The sequence below is a fragment of the Amblyomma mixtum genome, chromosome 8 (assembly GCF_055824585.1).
Source record: "Amblyomma mixtum isolate Tamu chromosome 8, ASM5582458v1, whole genome shotgun sequence".
NCBI lineage: Eukaryota > Metazoa > Arthropoda > Arachnida > Ixodida > Ixodidae > Amblyomma > Amblyomma mixtum.
This window is the reverse complement of record NC_143019.1, coordinates 2,582,638-2,598,760: the sequence shown is the minus strand read 5'-3', so window position 1 is coordinate 2,598,760 and position 16,123 is coordinate 2,582,638. Positions and strand designations below refer to the sequence as shown.

At 45.0% G+C, this 16,123-nt stretch overlaps 1 protein-coding gene across 1 annotated transcript; it reads left to right on the top strand.

Moving 5' to 3' along the window:
- The first annotated feature begins 3,234 nt into the window (after positions 1-3,234).
- On the top strand, positions 3,235-15,904 carry LOC149331150 (amblin-like). Its single transcript, XM_089556348.1, has 4 exons — positions 3,235-3,289; positions 4,942-5,121; positions 8,832-9,011; positions 15,771-15,904. Exons 1-4 carry the CDS (start codon positions 3,235-3,237, stop codon positions 15,902-15,904), a joined length of 549 nt encoding a protein of 182 aa, XP_089412474.1.
- Positions 15,905-16,123: the final 219 nt, after the last annotated feature.

Below are 16,123 nucleotides of genomic sequence, written 5' to 3'. Positions count from 1 at the left end.
GCGGCGACGTTGAACTTAACGGTATTGAGCGCGGCAGTGGGCGACAGCTGCTTCCTCCTGCTGGGAGCCGGCCATAGGAATGCACTTGCTGGCCGCTTTGACGTCACGCTGCGCTTTGATCCGACGTCATGCCAGCTGCTGCATGCTCCATACCTTTTGCTCCTCGGCTGTGACGTCACGCATTCTGAACTCACGTCGGCACTTTCTGAACTCTGGGTGCGTCGCAACCCTCCCTCCGATTAGTTACCCCCTGGGGGTTACCATCCGGGCGGTTAACGTCCTGTTTCTCTGATCTATGCTGAAAACCCCTCTCCAGGAACACTCCGACGCTCCGTATAACAAACTGCCATTTTAAATAGAATGTAGGTAGCGGACCCATACAAGTTGTTTAGCCTGTTCTCGCACATGTAAAAATTATCGCTCGAACACTGTCTGGAAGTACACCGAAAATGTTTTCACACAGCTTCAACAATCTGGATTTCTCTTGTAGTGCTGGTTTGCGAAAGGAAAGTGACGGGGGGCCTATAGTCCGTGACACAAAACCAACACAAGATTTAAAACCATTGATGCATAGCTTGTTTAGCAAAATATGTCATGCTGCCAAGATGACCTGATTCTTTCTGCTGTAGCAGTATCCAGGTATTTCTAAAACAAAAAAAAAACAAAACTCCATGGAATTAAAACAGCCTGCTTCAGGAAAAGCGAGCATTATCTGTTTTTGGAATCCTAGAGTAGTAGTTTATTCTGAAGGTATGGGCACGTGAACCTATAAACGGAGGCGGTTAGACGTATTGTCTTAAGAAGCAAGCCGCACCTAAAGAAACAAAAAACGCATTCCTTGTTGTTCTAGAGCTTTTGCAGGAAAAAAAAGTTTCGCAACGCTGCGTTGCCTCTAAGTCACCGGGTCAATCACCTTCGTAAGCAAATGTTGACTCCTCAGCGAAACCTACACAGGTAGGTAGTTCAGTGGCGATCGTGAAGCTATGAGACGGGCTTAGCTTAAGCACTAGGACGAGCAACGGAGGCGCTAAGTTGAGTTAAAAGTCGGCCGCGTACGCGTACCGGAAATGTAAAAAATATTGCCTTGGATTTACAAGCAGAAGGTGGTGAGTTAGAATAGCGAATCGAGCATCGCACTTCGGAGAAACACGCCCACCTATGGTGGGCGCACACCCCTGTGTACCACATTTAAAATAGAGCTTTAAGTCCGTTAACTGCTCCAAGCACTACTTCTTTATTAGCCCTTATGCCCTTAGAGAAATTCCGGAGCACAGTCAGTAAAAAACAAAATTATCTAAAGAACATAAAAAATTATAGCTACAGAGAAGGGTGTCCCTGTTGGTAGCACTCTAGGTATGTTTCGTAAAAAGAAATGGATTGCGCAAGAACGATTGGTGCACTGAAAAGCGCTCCTTCTAATAGAGTGGTATCTGAAGCTTTTCTAAAATTGTCATTTTAGGGAGTACAGACGATTTGACTGGAAAGGTCGTTCCATTATTGGAAGCAAGTGAAGCAATGCTCACGCAACTTTAGAACCTTGGCGGAGAGTTCCAAGCAACATCACTTCAGTTCGATCTTTCCAGATTTCCGACATTCAGCATTAGTGAAAAAGAAAAAAAACAGGACAGGACCTATGTTATAATGATACACCACGCAGTTGGACGGTGCGGAAAAGAGATTCGAGGTGATAGATATGGAGGGCAGCAGTGTGTCTTTATATACAGACATACAAGGACTAATAACGGAGGCACACAAAAATCACTGCTGAGAAATTTAGTAAAAACTGCATCCATAGCCATGCTTGCCCATAACAAATGCACGACCGACCCGAGGTTGGCGTTTTTACAACAAAAGTCAATATTTCGTAGCAGATAACTGAGACAAGCAGCGCGTATCGCAGAGATTGATACCGGGAATTCGAGCGTTGTACCGAGATGCACTGCTTATAAGGTATGATATGTTCCAGTGCTGTAAGGTACCGTGTGCTATGGTATGAAATGGTGGTATGTTACGGCATGACGTGGTATGTGGCGTTTGACGTTCTAATCCTGCGCAAAGGGTTTGAAGGCGGCGTAGTAGAGGACTTTAGATTGACTTTGCTACGCTGATCGCATTAGGGACGTTGGTGAGCCCCCTGCAAGGATAATCCGAAGATTTCATTTCAAGAGCAAATGAGACTCCTGCGTTATATACTGCTGAACAGAACCACATCTGTATTGTTCGACGTTTCTATGTAATCTTGACAGTGAAAGCTCTCAAAAAGACAAGGACGACAGAAAAGGAAAGACATACAAAGCGCTTACTTTGAAAGTAAGCGCTTTGTATGTCTTTCCTTTTCTGTCGTCCTTGTCTTTTTGAGCGCTTTCACTGTCAAGATGGAAAACCAACTCGCCCACTCAATTCCATTATTCATTTCTATGTAAGCTCTCGGTCTCCTGTTGCATTGTAGAAACCGCCATTTATTTTCCTTTCACAAGTTTCTTTAAGAACGAGCAGCGATTTTGTGGCGTCTTAGCGAGAATGAAAAAGGCGCACAGGAAAATTTCAGGTAAATTGTTTGCATTTCGTTTCTTTCTCCCTTGTCTAAAGAAAAAATACTCAATTATTTTATGTTTCTAACGAAAAACCGATAAAAGTTTGAACTCACGTACATTCTTCGTTCGAATAACGAGACAAAGTTGAATTTTGGTCTATGAAATATTTTTTTTTTAAAGAGGGCGACAGAAAATATAGTGAGTAAAGCAGTACTGAAACTTGACCAAGATTGGTGGAATTCTATTTAAGTACCTTTTCATTCTTTTTTTCTCAGTATGTTGCCACAACATGCATAAGTTTCGTTGGCCTCGCTGCAGTTAGCGTACATTAATAGAGAACCAATGATCACAGTTTTCAAAGATAGCCTTACGATGCAGAACAAAGCCATGGATTTTTATACAGCAGAATACACCTTTGACACGTGCGTTACGCAGTGCTTCTCTTGTGTAGGAACGGCAGCTGCAAAGTGTCTTTCTTTTCTTCGCCTGGAAACTTTTGTCCATGGAGGTTAATTTTCAACACGGCACAGTACAATGGGTTCACAAACTGAGCGGCCTTTTGACGGTGCGAAAGGAAAGGCAAATATTACACTAAAAAAAAACCTGCCAGGATCATGTGTGCACCTGTACTTTGAAATACAAAGCAAGTTGTCAACACTCAGTTTTTGGCTTTCGTTACCTCAGTGGAGGAGCTTGTAATATGAGAGCGAAAGCTTTCTTAAGTGTTTTCGCTGTGCACGTATTCGTCATACAAGGTAGGTATTGCCGAATTAATGGACTGAGTAGTCGTACGGTTTTCAATCTTTCAAGTTCATTTAAAGGTTGCCTATCGTCTCAATATTATCACATGCTGAAAAACAAAATGACGAATATGCAGCAATCGTTCGCTTCTTTCATTTAACGCCATCGATATACACGTACTCCGTATGACGCTGTGCTTCAGGCGTTTGCTTTTTTCTTCCTAATCCCGGCACACAAGCCTACGATTTTGTTGACTATGCTTCACTTTCTTTAACCATCTACACTGCCCCCATTTCTAACACAAGCGTTCACTCAAGTGTGCTAAAATTGTACAAGCCTGCTTATTTTTCGCAGATTCCAGGTTTCTGTTAGGCAACAAAAGGACAGTTTAAATAGAGAAGTTTGCAGTTCCTTCTTTCAGGAAGGAAATTAATGACAAGGTGTGTGGACGGCTGAGTCTTAGTAGATGTAGCGTTTGTAGTGCATCATTCTTCTCAAACTTGTTTCATCGCGGGGTGTAATTCCTCTTGCACCTGTATGTGTAAAGCAAAGCAAATAGCAACTATACCGAGAGGCATTGCGTTTGCAATAATGACAGCATTTTAATTTACGATTGAAGCCTTAATCGCATGTGTCAGGTTTTATTTCTTTGGTCGAGGCTGCCAAACGATAAACTTTTATAAGTTGGCTTTCCTTCAGTGAAGCCGCATTATGAGTCTTGCTTTTTGTAACAGGATTTTACTCGGGCTGGACTATTTACATGTAGGCATAGGATTGTGACCTGCACCCATGACAGGGGCTAGAAATGACTTGAAGAAAACATGTGGGATAGCAACATCCTACACGTATACCGTACAGCAGAACGTCCAATGAAATATGTAGTATTTGCTAATGTTCACGAATTTGTTGCGTATGACGAGTTGCAGGCACACCCGAGAATTAGCTGTCATGGATAATAATACCACGACCAACGAACGTATGGGGGCGTGATATTCCTGTAGAAAACACGCTGAATTCTGTATTTGTTTGTTTGCCAACTGTCTTCTATTTTAAGCTAACATGTTTTCCCAAAATGGGCTTGTGAAAAACGATATAAGCCTTGTGATTTAAAATAATCTCTTGCTGTGATTGAAGCAGATAAAACTTGTGCATTAAACGGGTTTTTAAGAGAAGGAGTAAACGCTCAAATCCGAATAAATTTTGCCGGTATATATGCAATGTTCTTATAGGTACCAGACAGTAGGCCGTGACAGGTTATATGATATATTGATATGATATTGCTGGCACTATGGGGTGACGAGGAAGCTTGCGCTCTTCAAGTTTTTTGTACAAAATGAAAATATCCCTTACATCTTTATGTGTGGTGCAAAAAGAAAGTGGAGGCTGAAAATACTTATTAGAGCATATGCTGCAAAATATGGCATTACATTAAAAAGCAAAATAGAAGCCGCGTTTGTAAAGAACCTCTTATGCCATGTTGTGCAGTGAGAAAGTTGGAGAGAATGGTAACAAGCCTAGCAGTCCTATATTGCTTGCTACTGTGTTCGTACTGCTTTATTGGCAGGCTCAGTTACTTGACCGGATCCAATTCACAACGCTCTTCGTAATTAATCTGACTAGAAAGGAGAGCGCATGCATTCTGATTTGTGCTGCTACCACATTACAGCTGAGAGTTTGAAATGGCCCCGTTGCTGGCAACGAAAGGCTGTCGGGAATTGTACAGCTAAGATTCCATCGTGGTACTACGATTTATGGACCTTGAGTTGCAAAGGATTCCTCTACAGCGGATGTGGTGAGAACTCAAACAGGTTTACATCCGAACGAGAATGCCAGAAAGCCTGTACACGTGAGTAATTTATACATTAAACCTAACCAGCCTTTTTGGCATGCGCTTTCTATAAACAGAATGCGCGTTCATATTTATACTATCTAGGAGGATAGAGTGCCTGGTTAGGACTGCATGACTTTACTACGTGAAGTGGAAATGAGGTGTAAAGCAAGCATCGCTAAAAAAAATCAGGTGCGCGAAGGCGACCCGCTTTAAGTTAGAGAACTCTTGTGAAGATCTATCGTTGAAAGGCGTTTATGGCAGATAGAAAGACAAGCGGTCTCCTGGGCGATGTATAGTTAGCGACCGTTAACAACGCAGGGACATACTAAGAACGCTGGTGTCGACGTTTATTCGAGCAACGACTGTCATAGCAAAGAATACGGTACCTCGCCGCCCCTCTTATATAAAGAGTTCAAGGCTTAGGACGGCTGACTTTACATTCTCCGGATGACGCCTCGCAACAACAACCAGCTTGCGACTATGCATCAATAAACCAGCTTTTAGTCCGCTACAAAAATCTTTCTCCATGTCGCGGTTAAATGCGTACATACTTCTTTTAGTTTGTTTTTTTTTTTTGCTCACTGAGGGCGCTACCAACTCGGTCTACCACGGATGAGGAAGTGGCCCTGGAATACGTTGCAAGTATGAAATACTTTTAGTTCCCATTATTGGCAAATTTAGGCGTAGGTCGCAACTAAATAACAAAACATCAGGCCGGAAAAAAGCCGAACATAAAGACAAAGTGATGTTCTTGGTTCCAAATGGTTCCGGGAAATGGTAGCCACCAGGAAGAATTACGGGATGATCAGACGTTTGATGCGACAGCTCGGTGATTGTGGTCAGATTTACCGTCGGTTATTAGTTTGGTGCTTTAAGCCTTCTACTGGTAAGTCGACAATTCCACTAGCTACGAGAGTGGTGTAGGAAGGCGGTCGGAAAGCTTCAGGATCCTTAGCATGCAGTCAAGCTAAGGAAAGCGCCTGATTGCAAAGAATCCTGAAGCTGTGAGAGCAGAAGGGTAGATTATATGCGTTGCCTAGCTCGTAAAAAAGAAGTGGGCGAAGACAGGGGCACTTTCAGCAGTGAAAGGCGAAAGCCTATTTCACTGCACAGGGCGGACCGGCATTGCAGGGCACTGCCCAGGCCCCGAAGTGCATGGGCAGAGCTGCCGCGCTGATTTCTCCCGGTGAGCCGCTAGCTTGGTCGTTTACTATACTCCGCCACAATCGTGTGAATATTCACCATGTTGCCTGCAGACAACTCCATCGGCGTAGGTAGTGCACTGCGCCTGCTGTCTTGCGACTGGCGATACCGATGACGCGTGCTCGTCTCGCGAGGTCTGATGCGCTTAGCGCCAGGTAGGCTTGGGGCCCTACTACTGGTGTGCAGCGATCACGAAGTTTAAGTATTTCTAGAAGCGCTGCGTCTTCAAACTACCATTGTATTTAATTCTTTAACCTGATCTCAATGACAAGGTAGGCTACGAACTTTTAACACCCACCTGTAATTTCATATGGTGTGAAAGCTCAGCAAAACGCTTAAAAAGACAGTAAATAGGGATTATCAGTGGAACAATATTCTACGCTCAACTGACAGATACGATTCAGCAACAATGCCATTATGTGACCTTACGCCACTGTAATGCTTTGGGCGTCGTCGCGCCACTTGTACGACGTATGCGGTATCGACATATAAGAGAAAGTCAACAGCCGAGCACCATAATTACTGAGCCACTGCGGCGGAAGGAACCACATTTCTATAAATTTCATCATGACTGCGCAGCTGGTTGGTGTACGATGCACATTGGCATCGAAGGGCTGTTTAGCTGCGGCACATTTCGATGTTGCAAACTAGCTCAGTCAGTTGACTCGAAAAATAGGCAAAGATAAAGAGAATATTAGTCCTGGTCTGCTCTAGTTTACACGGCGAGTATGAGTAACCATTAAACAAAATTTATTTATGCTGAAGATGAAAAAAAAGGTAGAAAGGATCATGCCACTATGCCGCACCTATTGTGTCTTTTCAACATCGCTTCGGAATCAGCACAGCTAACGAGATCGGACATACACAAGGCGCTGTGTGTACGCGTATGTCTCCTTTTGTTCACTATCGGCATTCTCAGGGGCCGCTAAAAAATTACAAGGAATACCAGCTCACCCAATCTGCCGATGTTCTCGAATCCGTAACCCGTCGATAGCAATAAGAGGTTCTCCCGCAACAGTTCCATTTCACTTTGAACCATATTTCATTTCTAGCGTGCGCTATATTAAGACGTATCTGGACTGCCATTATGAGTCTTGCAGCCCAAAGTGACAGGATTTGAAGGCGCAGTCTCCTTTCCCAAGCAATGCAACCCTAGGAAGCCGAACACCAGGCCGGGGCATAGCTTGCACCCATTTTGAGAAAATTGGTGGGTACCCGGGCGGCAGCGGATGTCGAACCCCCCACCTCCCGAAGCCGAAGCGGGTGCTCCACCATAAGGACTTTCAAGTTTTTCTGCAGTTAACTAAGGGAAATAAATTCCAAAGGTAGTGAAGAAGTCGCTGCTGAAAAGCAGTTTGCTCAGAAGCGCACGTGCTTTAACGAGATAGAGGCGCAGCGTCCTGCCGGTTGTTGGCTGTTTTGAACGCATTAGCGTTAAGGGCCCTGTTCAGCGGAGCAAACGGCGCAGTAGGCGCCCCGCCGATGTGGGCGGAAAAGTTGGAATGATTGAGATGTCCTGACACCACACGTGCAGCTGTGAATTGAAGAGTGAATAAAGAATTAGAAAAGTTGCATTAGTAGGTCGCAACACCCCCGAAGCGTCATTAAGGCATATTAGTATATAAAGTAAATAAGCTGCGTTGAAAAAAAATGGCGGGTGGTTTCGCTCTGCTATGCCAGCATATACGTAGCTTAAGCGGCTTACTGCCAAGCGGCAACCTCGGGGTCTGAGGAATTCATGTTTTCCAGTCCTGTGCCGACTGGCAGCGACTCAACTCTCTTTAACCTCCATGTAGAGCGCACTGCATAAACCGCATATCCTGCCCATTATATACGCACGGTGCGCCCTCCTCGCGCATGCGCAGTAGCGCGCCGCAGTCTTAAACACAGCGGCGGGCGCAAGCGGCTCCGGCGCGTCTGCCGAGACTGAGATGTCACGCCTCTGGAATGCGTCGACCTGCGGAGCGTCGCAGAGGAGTGCGCGCGTCGGCGGCGGCGAGGGCGATGCAGTTGCTCCTCTCGTGACGTCACGCGGCTGCCGCGCCTACGCAGTATGGTCGGCGCAGAGCGCACGCGAAGCTCCTTCCAACCCGCGTGGTGTAGCTTACGCTACAAAAAATCTGGGGTTATTTGTTAGAAAACGAGCCCCTTACCCTTAAGGCTCGTTCCCCGTTGAGTAAAAGACGAGTTCAGTCCTGCTGAAGTAAAGCGGGACTCTAGGATAAAAAAAATATTGCCATCCTTTGAATTTTCCGACTGACACACGCCAATGTTCCGAAAAAGGTACATTTACAATAATATGCAGGGCCAGTGCACGACACAAATGCTTCGGTCATTATTTTTACTTTATTTTGTACTCTTCTCTTTCTCCAGTGGATGAAGCAGACTAGGGCATTGTAGATAAACCGTGCATAGGCAGTCTATTTTCAGTGAAAGCCTCTCTACCATGCAACTGGCTTTTATTAAAAATTACAAAAAACAATAGCAGCAGCTGATAACATGTGATTCTTGATACATTCCAGGTAAAGCTAAGCGAAAACAAGTTTGCAGCCTGAAGCCGAAAACTGGAAATTGCACTGGCTTTTCTCCGTCATGGTATTACGACCCCGATGTGGACCTGTGTCGTGGTTTCATTTACGGGGGCTGCTACGGAAATTCCAACAGGTTTGACAGCTGCACGGAGTGCATGAAGCGGTGCAGCGGTAAGTTAGAGTTGAGGCACTGAATAGCCTTTCGTTGTCATAGTTTGGTTACTTCTGTAACTCGAAATCCAGCGAAAGCAGTTGTACGCGAGTGATTACACTGTCACTGCGTTTCCTGGGAGCCAAGTTTGCATTTTATTGGTGAGCGCGCACACATTAATAATGGGACATTTCATTGCCCACCGCCACACTTCAAACATCTCATCCTCTTGAACGGAACGCGATGCGATATGAGACTTTCACCATATTTCCCATTGGGAGAGCAGGGCATGCCACCCCTGCGGACAGACTGAACGCGCAACGGAAACAAAGAGAACATATTGGGGTAGGAAATAAGGAAACCTCTAAGAAGTGTCGCATGGCACTTTGGCAGGGCAGACAGATCGTTATTTAACCTGAAGCGTTGGCATAAAGACCATGCTTCGGCGAAGTAGATTTGTATAATTATCTATTGACGCCTTTAGTGACCCCTTCAGCCCTCACGTCTCTCTGACGCCAAACTGCTTTCAAATAAAAAGACCCGCTAGAAGAATCTTAGCTTCAGGAGTTTAGCCTCGGTTACTGCAGCGCACACGTTGGGTTTGTATCTCTCCACCTTTTTGATCGCGGCATCGGCCTCCCCGGAGCGGCGTTTTCATTCATTATCTCGAACCCACAGTAATGCCTCTGCACTAGCAGACTCCGGCGAGTCCATGGAGGCAGAACCGGAAGCGCCCGCTACAGTCGTTGCTTAAATTTAGACTAGATAGTTGCGACTGCCGGCAAGCCTTTACGCTTTCGCCTTCTCCGGTGCTCTATGGAAGGAAAAGCCGCCCAGAGGAGAGAGGCGAGGTATCTCATTGGCACAGCTTGGCCCTCATGGCGTTGTGTCCAGGACTCACTGGAGTTGCTTTAATGGACGCCGTCTGCTCTCCTGAGAGTAGCGAAGAATTGGCTCCCACATGCAGCCCATTGGTGCCGAGCTGTGAGCAGTGACTTGACCATGTACAGCTTTCTCACTCTGCTCCGCAGGTGCTCCTCTGTTCTTATCTCCTCTTAGGCCCTTAGACACAACGCGTTAATAGCTTTTGCCGAAACACAGTGGAAAGGAGACGTAGCTCTCTCATGACCGGCTGTCGCGTATCACTCTCATGCTTTGTAGAATAAGGTTCCTAGAAACGATATTTCCTGCTACGGAAGCGCGAACAACGTCAATTGCTACTGACAAGTGCGCACTACATCTCTCGCGATATTCCGCGGAAAACCGTTCTTTACTGCAACCAAGAGTAGAGAGCAGATTACTTATAACATTGTCACTGGATGCCGGTAGAGCGTTCTCCCTGGCAGAACAGTACTTGGCAAGAGCACTGAGCAGAGCGCAGCCGAACGATCCTAGAGCCGAGCAGAAGACGACCAAGTCCGTCGCGCGACAGCGGACGAAGGCAGACCGCACGGGGGCGCCGGTAGGGTGTCTAAAGTAAGTGTGGCAATATTTTCGGACATATAGTAAGACTACCCTTAGGCTAGTGGTCTGGCTTCGCCAAAGATTTAATGTTTTGAGTCTTAAGACCGCAGTGTAGAGTGCTTGATTAAGTTTTGTTTTGACTGGTGGCAGCCTCCAACTGAACCTCGATCATAAATGACTGGAGCAGACAAAAATCCTCCGGCAGTTCTATACTTGTGACTGCCGATAGCCTTTCATTAATACACTGCCTAAAACTGGCAAATCTTTCTTACGGCCATTAGTCGCAACACACGCACGTTCAGAAACCATAGATCGTTGTGCGAAGTGGAGGAGGGCACACAAAGGAAAGTAAAGAATTCGAGTTTCTTCCATCCCACTATCCGCAGCGTGCCTTAGCGGGCGCGCTACGCTCTCGGAATCGGAAAGTGCAGCTGCAAAGAAAGCAGCTGCCCTTTACAGCATTGTAGCATGAACAGCTAGAACTTGGCAATGACCGCCGTCGCGTTTTTTAGGACGCATTGTCTCGAGAAAGCCTACAGCAATTCTTGCTCTTGCACGCACTGTTGCCAAGCATGGAGACACTGCGGTCCATCTGTGCAGTTGCTCATGGAAGCAAGGAGCAGCACACCCTGTCATCCAGCGCCTTGGGGCAGCGTGTACACAGGATTGAAACTGCCCATGTTCTAGCTGCCGAAAGCAATTTTTCTGAGGCCTGCCCTTTTTTCGTGTTGTACGCTTATTACCAGATATACTGAAAGGCGGGAATTCTTTCTAAGGCACATTTATTCGTCAACAATGGTGGTTGGCTGACTGTCACAGCAGGTGTCTTGCACTCCTAAAGGTTAGAAAGAAAACGCATGTTTTTTTTCAGAGCAGCAATATGTGGCAGGATTGTTTACCGTGGTGATGTGCACCTCACTCTCTAACGGACGTTCACCTCTCGACAATAACCAGGACACCGTATCTAAGGCGACCATCAATATGTTCTGATATCATGCAATTAATATACGCCTGTTTACGACCGTTTCAATGTGCTGAACAATTCCTCGCATGAAAGAAAAATATTAGGTTGATTAAAAAAAATTACCTTCAAATTCTTTTCCGTGCAGCGTAATGATCATTACAAAAGTGCTTCAGGATGATGCAACTAAAGAAGCGGCAGGCAGCGTCGAATTCCACGCCTCATAAAAAGCTTATGCTACATCTCGAAGGCGAAGAATGCTCGATCTAAAGGGCTAGCACACTAGCACCTTGCGTACATCGGTGGGAGGAGGTTCACTCCACCGGCGTTGTTGTGCAGATTTTGTGAAGATGATGAGTTCATGAGTAACAGCCACCGCCTTGGCGACGGCCTCAGAAAGGCAGAGGTCTATACCTTCCAGAGCTGCATACGCTTACACGCACCGACGAGTCGCAGGCTACGCCGCCAGGAAAGCAGCGTGGAAACGACCTGCTGTTCAGCACACACACTCCCATAAGCAGCAGGAGCTCATGAAAGAGTTTTCGCTCTCTCGAGTGCTTGGTATCGAACACGTCGTTGAGTTGTCTTGATTTCTCAACTGAGACGTTACCACCGGCGTCACAATTTTTCGGGAAACTACTTCCTGCGGTCCTATTTGAAGCACTGTTCTGAACTCAAGGGCGAAATTGACGACACCGTCACTGTCAGATTTGTCACCACGACTTTCTTGATGCGAGCCTATTTCAGAAAGAAATCTTCAATTAATTTCTTTGCCGGTCAATGTGATGTCATTATTTTTTTGTGAGCGCTAACTGGCAACCTTCATTAAATTTACGGATTTCATTTCAAGTAATTAGTATGCCAAGTAACTGCTCCTTCAATACAAATTTGTCATTGTGTGTCCGGCACTGTGGACGTGTGTATACGAACTCGAACGTGACTTTTGTGTATAGTTCACTTGATGCCGTAATGAGTTTTGGGTGTTAGGCAGACATTGATGTCCATTTCATGTTTTTCCGAAGTGAAATATTGTTTTCCTGATGTCACGAATGAAGTGTGTATCAGCAAGCCTCGTCTAGCGCCGACATGGCAATCCACAAACGGCGAAATTTGCGACGACATGTTTGATTCAGAAAGCTTAGGAAAAAGCAAGCGTGCTCCTGTTAACCACGCAGCATTAAAGCTTACTATGTGTCCCCAGAAACAGACTGATTATTAGCTGGCAGGCATACCTTGGTAAGAAAACCGTATCAAGCCAGCCACCGTTCACTACCCACACCAGAGATGGCTCCTCATGACAAGAATTTCTTCCTCCTTCTATATTTGGAATCCTACCTTTGAATTTTTAGATGAAATTGTTTTTAACGCCTCCCCGTACCGTAACATAGTACAACACTTGCTGACCACTCGAATTCCCCTGCGGCGGTCCTACTAGAGGGAGCATTTGTGCGTAGTGTAAGTACTGCACTGTCTGGTGTTACATCTTTGTCAGGCATATAGGGTTTTAGAAGAATGCAAGCTTCCGATAATCGTGGGAAAAAAATTTGATCCCAAGAAGAGAAAGTCTCTAGACCGAATAACGTCATGCGCTTTCAGGACAATGTTTTCGAAAATCGAAAATAAACCTTTGCAGCCTACAAATGGCCGCTGGCAATTAGTATGGATAGACCTCCTGGCCATTGGAAAAATAATTATGAACTAAAAAGGATTGGGAATTTCAACAGTAAGTAATGAATTACAGCGCACATTCAATGGCTTGTTCTTGTGCGTCCATTTAACTCAACTTGGTGCCTAGAGCACTTTCACGCGGCACATTATCGAGAGGCGTATCACACGGGCCCATATGCAATTTATTGTTATTTTATTTATCGGATATTTCTGCTTGGGTGAATATCTAGAGGGGGTACCGCTGCATGTATAATTCTCCCTGACACTCATATTGTGCCAAAACAAGATTCACCTCATCAAACAGGAAAAATGCAGATACCTAGGGCCGTATTCTATAAGCTGTCCATCTTCCATTGTTCATTTACTTTAAATCTCACCCTCTTCATCGGTCACTCAGATACATAGTAGTGGTTCAACAGCGCAAACACACACAGATCAAAAAGGGGACAAGACACACACTGCGCTGAAATTACAACTGATTTTTTTTTATGAATCTACACCAACTAGCCCAATATGCAGTTCTTCTACACTCAGATATACCCGCGCTTTCAAGCGTCTGTTGAAAGCGACCCTGCCATTGGGTGGCTGGCGACATGACCTCACCACTGGTTGGCATTGATTGCGATATGCAGCCAGTGGTGTGGTCGGGGCGCATATGTATGAACGATGTTGCATGAAAAAAATGTAAAGACAAGTGGAAATCGCCTGATATGTTCCGAATCGCAGTTTGTTGAGTGGCTAGTTATAAAGCGTGTATTTAAGGAAAAAACCTTCGGAAGATCACTTCCGACACCTTCATAGCTTTTGTTTACTATCATACGATTCTTACCACATAACGGCCTCCTATCCCAACACGATCAAAAAGCTATAGGCCATTCTCTGCAATAGCAAAGTTTGAATTCCCTAGCAAGCAGATGATCATAGTAAAGACTGCTTGGCTATTTTTCAAACCACTGGAAAACATTTACTTGGCCATTGCACATTTTTTTCATTCACTCTTAACTTCTGCTGAACCACTGCCAACCTAGACTTGTTCACTCCGCATCATTCTTCTTCCTTCGTTGCTTTTATTTTTAACCGTGGCGTGTTAAGACACTCTTTAAGACACGACAAGGCATTGGCTATTTTGCCTGGTCCATGTTTGGTGCGAGGCCCATGCGACTGCCGACGCCGGGAGGTATTGTACGCCAGATCGCGGCAGCTTTCCAAGGCGTCCACGGAGGCGGAATTTGTATATCATTTACCTCTTTTTGGCTCACGCCACCTAGGACGATGTTATCGAATGTTCCGCCGCGACTGCTGCTGCCTTGGCACCGAGGCTATGTTAATCTCTATTCATAAAATAACACTGCATGTGTGGTGGCTAGAAGGTTCTGTACTCGCTTTCACGAAAAAATTATGGGTTGGAATCCCACCCGAGGGACTGCTCTTTCTGAGATTTTTGTGACGCGGGAGAACCACACACAAATCGTTGAAATCGCTCACTGCGGCCAGTAATGCTTGCGCATCGAAAGAAACTGGAACTTAAGGTCTGCAGAATTTGAAGGTGTGGACATGACATAGCAGATATCTTTTGCAAGATTAGGATGAGGAACGCTCCGAGTGCGAGGAGCTGAAGTTGAGGGCAACATAATGAAGTAGATTTACGAAATGACAAAGATATAAAGAAAATGCAGGCAAGCGAAAAAGATTTAAGGAGACCTCACAAAGGAATGGCCTCTCAATGTGTTTCACTCTTACGAGCGATTTCTGTTTGATTCATGCGTATGACATCAAAGGTTGATAGTGTCATAGTGCCGCAGTCAGATATCTCTGGACTCTCCGGAACCATGAAATTATGGTGCCACTTTTTTTTTCATTCGGAACTGAAATTTAGCAGAATACAACATGTACAGTGACATTAGACTCATTGCCGGGGGCCAAAAATACAACATAACTGCAGCACGCGGAGACTAATAGTTCTATTCATTAAATGAAAATCAGAACTTTCCTGTGGTTTCAAGGAAATTGCATGAACGAAAACAAAAGACACCAAACATTTCAATCTTCACAAAAACACTAATTCACGACATAACTTCGCATATTCATCATAAACATTAAGAGGGATCGTTTTAACCTTCTTAGTCCTTTAACATCATTAGGAACGCAATTCCCGATGAAAGCACCCTTTCACTGTCATATTCTTTGCCCATAAGCATATTGAAAAAGAGGGAATTGAAATGTTTAGCACTATTAGCTCTAGTCTTCTGTTTAGGACTTATAAAGATGCTATGAGGAAGTGGGTCATTGAGCTGTTGTATTTTATGAATTCTCTTAGCTACCTATAAAGTATACATGGAATGAAAAGATAGAATACCGGTGGACTTTGAAAGTGCTTCTGTAGAGTCAGTCATGCCAGCTCCTTCATCCTAATCGGAAGGTCGCAATTATGAAGTATAATCTATTGGAAGAAGAGGCTGATGCTATGTTTTACGCTGCTGCTCGGGGACTGGTCCCCTGAGTTTCATAAATGTGTGTTCTGCTTCGAGAAGGTCTGATGTCACAGAACTCCGAGTTCTTTGTTTGCAGGATTTGTGTGGGCTACCCTGACGTAACTTTTCCGCTTGCAAAGCGATCTGCACCGCAATCATTCAAAAGATTCTGCTCATGTAAATTACATCAGTTGTATTTTTATTTGTTTTCAAAGGAAAGAAAAACGCTGAAAAAGACTGCAAGAAGAGGACCGCAGCATTTCGTAAGAAGTACAACTTAGGGCTTGAACCACAGCGCAAAACATCAAAGTGGCCTTTCATATTAAGCTTTCCATTCCTAAGGAGCTAGGTATGTGCACGAAGCACAATAAAAATACTAATTTTAACACCCCAATAAAGGTCTGGACCCGCACGCACAATTCTGTCGGAGCTCCAAAAATAAATCACATTTCCACATCCATGACCACGCTGTGTGGCACCTTTATACACTTTCTGGAAGTGCTTGAAAAGAAATTATAGGTAAGAGAAGTTACCGCATTTTTGCTGCTTGGTTTCATCCATCAAGGCC